The sequence below is a fragment of the Salvelinus alpinus genome, chromosome 4 (assembly GCF_045679555.1).
Source record: "Salvelinus alpinus chromosome 4, SLU_Salpinus.1, whole genome shotgun sequence".
Classification (NCBI taxonomy): domain Eukaryota; kingdom Metazoa; phylum Chordata; class Actinopteri; order Salmoniformes; family Salmonidae; genus Salvelinus; species Salvelinus alpinus.
Window position 1 is genome coordinate 27,348,854 of NC_092089.1, and position 11,740 is coordinate 27,360,593.

Genomic DNA, 11,740 nt, shown 5'->3' on the forward strand with positions numbered 1-11,740 from the left:
AAATCAACATCTTAAAGGAACAGTTCACTCCTAAATCAATGTTTTAAAGAGATGGATCACCCCAAAATCAATGCTTCTTTTGTATACCTTCAAAGTGGTCAAGCCTCTGACGTGTACACTGAAAATAACAACATTACCTAAGTAGAATATTCACATTATTGCAATCGAACAATTCTACACTTCCATGAATTCACAATATGTAAATCATATCATGATGGAGATTTCTTTAATTACTAAGAGGCATATTTAAGAATAAGGCTTACATGAACAGAATAATATATTTTATTATTAAACAGGGTCCCTTATAAAACATGTATTTGATGTTGTCCGGCCATCGTGCTTCAGCCTCAGACAGCTGTTATTAAGTGTCTCATCATGTTTAACTTAAAGCCTAAAAGGATGCAATTCTCTTCAACCACATTAGCCTCAATAATGACCATAACCAACTTATCCCTGCATGCACGGGTCATTGACCGTTTAAGAGAGATGAGAGCGAGACATCGGAGCAATCAGGGGCGCCATGACAACCCCTCTCCTCCCGCACGCCCTCCATTACACCACGGTTCCGGCCTTGCGCCGGAGCATATGGAATAATTGGTGTGTTATTGGTCTCCCGGGGGACCAGGCATGTGTGGCGCGAGGGGTTCCTAATTGGATTGATTTGTTTTGATGTGTTTTAGAGGCGCTGAAGGAGGAGAGGGACCCTATAGAGCCGGCCCATCTCAGACAGTTACACAGAGACTCATTACATCTTCAGGAACCAAAGGGTTCCATTATTTACCTCTAATAAAAGGATCCTTTAAAGCAGTCTGGTTGGTCTCAGTTTAACCTAGCGTGCGCTCCCTGACACTATCAACTGGTTAACCACACCAGTCACTGTCACCAAATAGGGGACTGAAATGTAACGACTGCAAATATAAAGATTTACATTGACAAAATGACTCTGTCATTACTGCGTATGCAGATGGTGAAGTTGTTTATTTTAGCTCTTTAATTGCTGTGTGTTTAACCACCAACATGCACACAGCCAGACTGTCCGTAGGCAGCTCTCGCAGTGTCTTAGCAGGATCAGAGCAGGCACAGTAGGCTACCCTACTGATCGGGCTCGCTCCATTAGCCTGGCACGTGCATGGGGATAGATGGACAACTCAATAAACTGTCATAATAATATTGTTCTCCTCTGTGCAGGGAGCGCGCAGGGCCGTCTCTGATTTCATTTTAATAAGGTCAGTAATAATGGCGCGAGCCAGCCGAGGAGAAAACAGCTCCCGAGGGGCCCATTGAGAGGCGCGATGCGCGAGGCCCCGGAGGTGCCACTAGAGCTGACCCGCCAGCTTCACAAACAATCTGATCACGCGGCTCCGCGGCCGCTGTCCCCTGTCTCGCGGGACCCGCCTCGGCACGCCACGTGCTCATGCCTATTGTCATCCCCCTCGCGCTAATAAAATTGTCCCTCCTGCAGGCGAGGCATGTCGGGAAATTAATTTTATCTAATTATCCTGATGTCACCGCCGTCTTTCAGCACGTAATTAAAATGTGACCTGCGAGCTTCCTCCTCTATTCTCCACCGGAGAGAAAAAAACACAAACTGAATTAAATAAATCAAGTGTTTGGTGGCTGATTGTGTCCCTTCTTCCTGTCCGTGGTGGTTGATCCACACACACACACACACACACACACACACACACACACACACACACACACACACACACACACACACACACACACACACACACACACACACACACACACACACACACACACACACACACACACACACACACACATTCTTTCTCCCTCTCTCTCTCTCACACACACTCACTTGTTCTGTGTATGTGTCCCCACAGCGTACGGTGCAGAAGAATGCCAAGTATGTGTGCCTGGCCAGTAAGAACTGTCCGGTGGACAAACGGAGACGTAACCGCTGCCAGTACTGCCGCTTCCAGAAGTGCCTCAGTGTCGGCATGGTGAAGGAGGGTAGGAACACACTCACACACAAACTCTCGTGCACGATCACAATCAGTCCCGTTAGCTAATTTTCCTATAGAACACATCTTCTAATAAGGTAAATCTGACCCCTGGTCTCCATGGTGATGGTGTGTATCTCTAATGATGGTGTGATTGGCCGGTAATGGTCTGGCCTATACAGTGGTCACACAGGTGCACACGCCCAATGCACACATTTTGCTTTGGTAAGACAAGGACTTAAGTTGTGAAAATCAGACAGACTGGCATCTCCTACTGATTCTAGGACCCACACAAGCCGTGGGTCCCTCAGGAGTCCTGATTTAATGTCACCCTCTAACTCGTACACAGTAACTCTCACACAGTAACTCTCACACAGTAACTCTTCCACAGTAACTCTTCCACAGTAACTCTCATACGGTAACTCTCACACGGTAACTCTCACACTGTAACTCTCCTACGGTTACTCTTCCCCGGTAACTCTCACACGGTAACTCTCCCACGGTAACTCTCACACGGTAACTCTCCCACAGTAACTCTCACACGGTAACTCTCCCACAGTAACTCTCACACAGTAACTCTTCCACAGTAACTCTTCCACAGTAACTCTCATACGGTAACTCTCCCACTGTAACTCTCACACGGTAACTCTCACACGGTAACTCTCCCACGGTAACTCTCCCACTGTAACTCTCCCACGGTAACTCTCCCACGGTAACGCTCACACGGTAACTCTCACACAATAACTCTCACACAGTAACTTTCACACAGTAACTCTCACACAGTAACTCTCCTACGGTTACTCTCCCACGGTAACTCTCACACAATAACTCTCACACAGTAACTTTCACACAGTAACTCTCACACGGTAACTCTCACACGGTAACTCTCCCACGGTAACTCTCCCACGGTAACTCTCCCACTGTAACTCTCCCACGGTAACTCTCACACTGTAACTCTCCCACGGTAACGCTCACACGGTAACTCTCCCACGGTAACGCTCACACGGTAACTCTCACACGGTAACTCTCCCACAGTAACTCTCATACGGTAACTCTCACACGGTAAGTTAAGTTAATCCAAGATGGCGTAGCAGTCGGACGTGTGTTTTGTCTTGTCCCGTGTAAATAATCGTTTTCCTCGTTTTTTTCAGTTTATATTTTAATCTCACTTTCCATCTACAGACTGAATATACTCTCCTGCAACCCCCAACACCCAATGTGGTACGGATCTGCTATTTTTATACTTTAGAACCGGAACCCCCATCAGAAGCTAGCCAGCTAACTAACTACTAGCTAGTTATCAGTTAGTCACTGCTAGTGGTCTTTACCGTTAACTCGGACACCAGCCAGCCTCAGCTTGGTCAATACATGCCAGTCTGCACAGCGCGATATCAACCCAGAGAATATCGGACTGCTTTTTCTCTACCAAATCTCCAGATTACTACCGCAAGCTCTGGACCTTTACACCGGATCAGATAGCTAGCTGCAACCTGAGTGGCTACTCCTGGCTAACGTCTCTGTCCCGAAGCAAGCAACAGTTAGCCTTGAGCTAGCCTCGAGCTAGGCCAATCTCCCGGCTAGCCGAAGAGGTCCTCCGGCTAATTCTTGTGCTACAATACATATTTAGCCAATTGGCCTGGACCTTTTTTTTGCCGACACAGAGCCCTGCCAATCCATCACAACTGGTCTAAATCAGCTACAAGCTAATTTAGCCATTTTTTGCCGCTGCTAGCAGCTTTTACCTTCTGCACAGACACCAGCCCTGTTATTAGCCTGGATATTACTCACCAATTTACCAGCATCGGACTGTCTCTCGACAACAACGCCGGATTCCTGCCGTAATCCCTGAGCCACTACTTCTGATCCTCACAGCTAGCTTGCAGCTAGCGCAGCTAGCGCCACTGCCACGAAGCTAGCACCAGTTAGCAAACACAATTCTACAATTCACAACCTCTCTTTCGCCATCGCCATCCGGCTTGGATTCTCTGTCGACACGACCACGTCTGGTCTGCAGACGAATACCCCACCCGCTGTGCCCTCAACCGGCCTCCGTCTGAGCAGACCCCCTCCGTCTGAGCAGACCACCCCCCGGGCTACTAACTTTAAACGCCGCGTGCTAGCTTAGTGGAGGCCTCCCTGCTCCATCTACGGCTGCCCCCTGGACACTATGATCACTTGGCTACATAGCTGATGCCTGCTTGACTGTCCATTAATTCACGGTACTCCATTCTGTTTATTTGTGTTTTATCTGTCGGCTCTGTGCTTTAACTCAGGATCTGTGTGTAGTTAATCCGACCCTCTCTGCCTAGTCGTCGCCATTTTTACCTGTTGTTGCTGTGTTAGACTAGCACCCTGTTATTGCTGCTGTTATCTTACCTGTTGTTTTAGCTAGCTCTCCAAATCAAGACCTGCAATCACTTTATGCCTTATTGTATGTCTCTCTCAAATATCAATATGCCTTGCATACTGTTGTTCAGGCTAGTTATCATTATCATTGTTTTGGTTTGCAATGGACCCCGTAGTTCCACTCTCCGTACCTCTGATACCTCCTTTGTCCCACCCCCCACACATGCGGTGACCTCACCCATTGAGACCAGCATGTCCAGAGTTACAACCTCTCTTATCATCACCCAGTGCCTGGGCTTGCCTCCGCTGTACCCGTGCCCCACCATACCCCTGTCTGCACATTATGCCCAGAATCTATTCTACCACGCCCATAAATCTGCTCCTTTTATTCTTTGTCCCCAACGCTCTAGGCGACCAGTTTTGATAGCCTTTAGCCGCACCCTCATCCTACTACTCCTCTGTTCCTCGGGTGATGTGGAGGTAAACCCAGGCCCTGCATGTCCCCAGTCACCCTCATTTGTTGACTTCTGTGATCGAAAAAGCCTTGGCCTCATGCATGTCAACATCAGAAGCCTCCTCCCTAAGTTTGCCTTACTCACCGCTTTAGCACACTCTGCCAACCCTGATGTCCTTGCCATGTCCGAATCCTGGCTTAGGAAGGCCACCAAAAATTCTGGGATTTTCATACCCAACTATAACACTTTCCGTCAAGATAGAACTGCCAAAGGGGGAGGAGTTGCAATCTACTGCAGAGATAGCCTGCAAAGTTCTGTCATACTTTCCAGGTCTATGCCCAAACAGTTCGAACTTCTAATTTTAAAAATTAATCTCTCCAGAAATAAGTCTCTCACTGTTGCCGCCTGCTACCGACCCCCCTCAGCTCCCAGCTGTGCCCTGGACACCATCTGTGAATTGATCGCTCCCCATCTAGCTTCAGAGTTTGTTCTGTTAGGTGACCTAAACTGGGATATGCTTAACACCCCGGCAGTCCTACAATCCAAGCTTGATGCCCTCAATCTCACACAAATCATCAAGGAACCCACCAGGTACAACCCTAAATCCGTAAACATGGGCACCCTAATAGACATTATCCTGACCAACCTGCCCTCCAAATACACCTCTGCTGTCTTCAATCAAGATCTCAGCGATCACTGCCTCATTGCCTGTATCCGCCACGGGTCCGCGGTCAAACGACCACCCCTCATCACTGTCAAACGCTCCCTAAAACACTTCTGCGAGCAGGCCTTTCTAATCGACCTGGCCCGGGTACCCTGGAAGGATATTGACCTCATCCCGTCAGTTGAGGATGCCTGGTCATTCTTTAAAAGTTACTTCCTCACCATATTAGACAAGCATGCTCCGTTCAAAAAATGCAGAACCAAGAACAGATATAGCCCTTGGTTCACTCCAGACCTGACTGCCCTCGACCAGCACAAAAACATCCTGTGGCGAACTGCAATAGCATCGAAGAGCCCCCGCGATATGCAACTGTTCAGGGAAGTCAGGAACCAATACACGCAGTCAGTCAGGAAAGCAAAGGCCAGCTTTTTCAAGCAGAAATTTGCATCCTGTAGCTCTAACTCCAAAAAGTTCTGGGATACTGTAAAGTCCATGGAAAACAAGAGCACCTCCTCCCAGCTGCCCACTGCACTGAGGCTAGGTAACACGGTCACCACTGATAAGTCCGTGATAATCGAAAACTTCAACAAACATTTCTCAATGGCTGGCCATGCCTTCCTCCTGGCGACTCCAACCTTGGCCAACAGCCCCGCCCCCCCCGCTGCTACTCGCCCAAGCCTCCCCAGCTTCTCCTTTACCCATATCCAGATAGCAGATGTTCTGAAAGAGCTGGAAAACCTGGACCCATACAAATCAGCTGGGCTTGACAATCTGGACCCCCTATTTCTGAAACTGTCCGCCGCCATTGTCGCACCCCCTATTACCAGCCTGTTCAACCTCTCCTTCGTATCATCTGAGATCCCCAAGGATTGGAAAGCTGCCGCGGTCATCCCCCTCTTCAAAGGGGGAGACACCCTGGACCCAAACTGTTACAGACCTATATCCATCCTGCCCTGCCTATCTAAGGTCTTCGAAAGCCAAGTCAACAAACAGATCACTGACCATCTCGAATCCCACCGTACCTTCTCCGCTGTGCAATCCGGTTTCCGAGCCGGTCACGGGTGCACCTCAGCCACGCTCAAGGTACTAAACGATATCATAACCGCCATCGATAAAAGACATTACTGTGCAGCCGTCTTCATCGACCTGGCCAAGGCTTTCGACTCTGTCAATCACCATATTCTTATCGGCAGACTCAGTAGCCTCGGTTTTTCTAATGACTGCCTTGCCTGGTTCACCAACTACTTTGCAGACAGAGTTCAGTGTGTCAAATCGGAGGGCATGTTGTCCGGTCCTCTGGCAGTCTCTATGGGGGTACCACAGGGTTCAATTCTCGGGCCGACTCTTTTCTCTGTATACATCAATGATGTTGCTCTTGCTGCGGGCGATTCCCTGATCCACCTCTACGCAGACGACACCATTCTATATACTTCCGGCCCTTCCTTGGACACTGTGCTATCTAACCTCCAAACGAGCTTCAATGCCATACAACACTCCTTCCGTGGCCTCCAACTGCTCTTAAACGCTAGTAAAACCAAATGCATGCTTTTCAACCGTTCGCTGCCTGCACCCGCACGCCCGACTAGCATCACCACCCTGGACGGTTCCGACCTAGAATATGTGGACATCTATAAGTACCTAGGTGTCTGGCTAGACTGCAAACTCTCCTTCCAGACTCATATCAAACATCTCCAATCCAAAATCAAATCAAGAATCGGCTTTCTATTCCGCAACAAAGCCTCCTTCACTCACGCCGCCAAACTTACCCTAGTAAAACTGACTATCCTACCGATCCTCGACTTCGGCGATGTCATCTACAAAATAGCTTCCAATACTCTACTCAGCAAACTGGATGCAGTTTATCACAGTGCCATTCGTTTTGTTACTAAAGCACCTTATACGACCCACCACTGCGACCTGTATGCCCTAGTCGGCTGGCCCTCGCTACATGTTCGTCGTCAGACCCACTGGCTCCAGGTCATCTACAAGGCTATGCTAGGTAAAGTGCCGCCTTATCTCAGTTCACTGGTCACGATGGCTACACCCACCCGCAGCACGCGCTCCAGCAGGTGTATCTCACTGATCATCCCTAAAGCCAAAACCTCATTTGGACGCCTTTCCTTCCAGTTCTCTGCTGCCTGCGACTGGAACGAATTGCAAAAATCTCTGAAGTTGGAGACTTTTATCTCCCTCAACAACTTTAAAAATCTGCTATCCGAGCAGCTAACCGATCGCTGCAGCTGTACATAGTCCATCTGTAAACTACCCACCCAATTTACCTACCTCACCCCCCATACTGCTTTTATTTATTTACTTTTCTGCTCTTTTGCACACCAGTATCTCTTCTTGCACATGATCATCTGATGATTTATCACTCCAGTGTTAATCTGCTAAATTGTAATTATTCGATTTATTGCCTACCTCATGCCGTTTGCACACATTGTATATAGATTCTCTTTTTTTCTACCATGTTATTGACTTGTTTATTGTTTACTCCATGTGTAACTCTGTGTTGTCTGTTCACACTGCTATGCTTTATCTTGGCCAGGTCGCAGTTGCAAATGAGAACTTGTTCTCAACTAGCCTACCTGGTTAAATAAAGGTGAAATAAAAAATAAAAAAATAAAAACTCTCCTACGGTTACTCTTCCACGGTAACTCTCACACGGTAACTCTCCCACGGTAACTCTCACACGGTAACTCTCCCACGGTAACTCTCACACGGTAACTCTCCCACGGTAACTCTTCCACAGTAACTCTCCCACAGTAACTCTCCCACTGTAACTCTCCCACGGTAACTCTCCCACGGTAACTCTCCCACTGTAACTCTCCCACGGTAACTCTTCCACAGTAACTCTCCCACAGTAACTCTCCCACTGTAACTCTCCCACGGTAACTCTCCCACGGTAACTCTCACACTGTAACTCTCCCACGGTAACTCTCCCACGGTAACTCTCCCACGGTAACTCTCACACTGTAACTCTCCCACGGTAACGCTCACACGGTAACTCTCCCACGGTAACGCTCACACGGTAACTCTTCCACAGTAACTCTCCCACAGTAACTCTCCCACTGTAACTCTCCCACGGTAACTCTCCCACGGTAACTCTCACACTGTAACTCTCCCACGGTAACTCTCACACTGTAACTCTCCCACGGTAACGCTCACACGGTAACTCTCCCACGGTAACGCTCACACGGTAACTCTCACACAATAACTCTCACACAGTAACTTTCACACAGTAACTCTCACACTGTAACTCTCACACAGTAACTCTCACACAATAACTCTCACACAATAACTCTCACACAGTAACTCTCACACAGTAACTCTCACACAATAACTCTCACACAGTAACTCTCACACAGTAACTCTCACACAGTAACTCTCACACAATAAATCTCACACAGTAACTCTCACACAATAACTCTCACACAGTAACTCTCACACAATAACTCTCACACAGTAACTTTCACACAGGAACTCTCACACGGTAACTCTCACACAGTAACTCTGACACAGTAACTCTCACACAGCTCCACTGCCCTCTGCTGGCCAGTAACAGTGGGAATGGTGGAACAGTGGGAAGGATGGGACTGGGATTTTCATCTTTCATCAGCAGTTTACCAAAATGAGCCATACCTGCTATCCTCACCCTTTTCTCCCTCTAATGTGGTACTGGTCTCTCGCCTGTCTGAAATCTGATCTCTCTCTCTCCTGTCTGAAATCTGATCTCTGTCTCTCCTGTCTGAAATCTGATCTCTCTCTCTCCTGTCTGAAATTTGATGTCTCTCTCCTGTCTGAAATCTGATCTCTCTCCTGTCTGGAATCTGATTCCTCTCTCTCTCTCTCTCTCTCTCTCTCTCTCTCTCTCTCTCTCTCTCTCTCTCTCTCTCTCTCTCTCTCTCTCTCTCTCTCTCTCTCTCTCTCTCTCTCTCTCTCTCTCTCTCTCTCTCTCTCTCTCTCTCTCTCTCTCTCGTCTGAAATCTGATCTCTCTCTCCTGTCTGAAATCTGACCCCTCTCACTCCTGTCTGAAATCTGACCTCTCTCTCTTTCCTGTCTGAAATCTGATCTCTCTCTCTCTCTCTCTCTCGTATCTGAAATCTGATCTCTCTCTCCTGTCTGAAATCTGATCTCTCTCTCCTGTCTGAAATCTGATCTCTCTATCTCTATGGTCTCTCCTCAGTGGTGCGTACAGACAACCTGAAGGGCCGTCGAGGTCGTCTGCCCTCCAAACCAAAGAGCCCGCTGCAGGCGGAGTCCTCGCCTCCCTCGCCTCCCCTCAGCCTGCTCTCTGCTCTGCTCAGGGCCTACTCACACTGCACTCCCAGGGAACTAGACTACAGCCAGGTAGGCTACCTCTGTCTCTCTGTCTCTGTCTCTCTCTCTCTCTCTCTCTCTCTCTCTCTCTCTCTCTCTCTCTCTCTCTCTCTCTCTCTCTCTCTCTCTCTCTCTCTGTGTCTCTGTCTCTCTCTCTCTCTCTCTCTCTCTCTCTCTCTCTCTCTCTCTCTCTCTCTCTCTCTCTCTCTCTCTCTCTCTCTCTCTCTCTCTCTCTCTCTCTCTCTCTCTCTCTCTCTCTGTCTCTCTCTCTGTCTTTCTCTCTGTCTTTCTCTCTCTCTCTCATTCTCTCCAACCCAACCTTTGATCTCTAACCCACAACGTCCCTTCCCCTCTCACTTTCTGTACCATAGTTCAGTGCGGCGGAAGCCCCCTCCTCCTCCTCTGACACCCAGTACATACAGCTCTTCTATAGGCTGCTCACCATCTCCATGGAGACCACGCGTTGCTGGGCCGACCGGCTGCCCGGCTTCAATGAGCTTCACGGCGATGACCAAAACCTTCTCATAGACTCCGCCTTCCTGGAGCTCTTCGTCCTGCGATTGGCCCACAGGTAAGAGAGGAGGAGTGACACACACCCGGCCACACCCACCTGGCCTTGCCTACACCTACCTGACCACACCTACCTGGCCACACCTACCTGGCCACAACTACCTGGCCACACCTACCTGACCACACCTACCTGTCCACATCTACCTGGCCATACCTACCTGGCCATACCTACCTGGCCACATCTACCTGGCCACATCTACCTGGCCTTGCCCCTAGCTGTGTTTTCTTTATGAATGGAGATCATCATGACGGACACACGGTTCCGATCCCATGAGCCTGGTGACTGACGTACAGAAGTGTGTGTGTGTGTGTGTGTGTGTGTGTGTGTGTGTGTGTGTGTGTGTGTGTGTGTGTGTGTGTGTGTGTGTGTGTGTGTGTGTGTGTGTGTGTGTGTGTGTGTAGGCATGTGAGTGTTTATAGAGGGATGAACCAGTCATTTATTGACAGAGCTGAGTCAACTTTAGAGCTGACGTCATGTTTCTACTTCAGAACATTCTATACGTCTTCTATTTGTCTAAACTGTAACGGCCAAACTTTAGCTCCTGTGTGTGTGTGTGTGTGTGTGTGTTTGTGTGTGCGTGTGTGGATACCTGCAGTGCCATTGTGAGCACCCCAGCCTGTCTGTACCACAGCGTTGCTATGGGTTACTGTACTGACCCCTAGAGTATGTGGTTGGCTAAATTTATGGGATGGCAAAGGGAGGGGTACAAGCTCATCCTTTTGTCTAAGCAGTTGTCTGGGACAGAAAACAAACACACACGTACGCAAACACACACACACACACACACACACACACACACACACACACACACACACACACACACACACACACACACACACACACACACACACACACACACACACACACACACACACACACATACTCACTGCTTTTAGCATGTGTATGTTACTTCTACTAAAACTCTACACAATTAGAATGTGTACAGCACAGCCCTATCCCCAGCCTGGCCTCCAGGTGCATGGTGGGTAGGGGGTGGGTGGTGGCGTCTCAGCCCCACCAGGGGGGCACCAGCCTGGGCCTCTGACTCACTCTGGACTGGTGATTCAGAGAGGCCTCCATCACACACACACACCAGCAACCAAACATCATGCAGTCACCTCCCACTGCACAGGAACGTCACACACGGTGGTTTCAGTACTCTTTCTTTCACTCATTGCAGAGCCTGAGAGTGAGGGAGACACACACACACACACACACACACACACACACACACACACACACACACACACACACACACACACACACACACACACACACACACACACACACACACACACACACACACACACACAGACACAGACACTCACTGTGATTGCAGTTGCGACCCTGCTATGGCCCTGTGGTGAACCAAGATGGATGCCTCCGGCCCCAAATGTATGTGTTACCATGCACATG

The 11,740-nt window shown here is 48.9% G+C and overlaps 1 protein-coding gene across 3 annotated transcripts in view; it reads left to right on the forward strand.

The window, feature by feature from the left end:
• nr4a3 (nuclear receptor subfamily 4, group A, member 3) overlaps positions 1–11,740 on the forward strand; it is a 37,443-nt gene that overhangs the window by 17,990 nt on the left and 7,713 nt on the right. For all 3 annotated transcript variants that reach the window (XM_071396334.1, XM_071396333.1, XM_071396335.1), the window contains 3 exons: positions 1,848–1,977; positions 9,620–9,783; positions 10,125–10,324. In XM_071396334.1, coding sequence (XP_071252435.1) covers positions 1,848–1,977; positions 9,620–9,783; positions 10,125–10,324 — 494 coding nt within the window. The remainder of the gene's footprint in view (positions 1–1,847; positions 1,978–9,619; positions 9,784–10,124; positions 10,325–11,740) is intronic.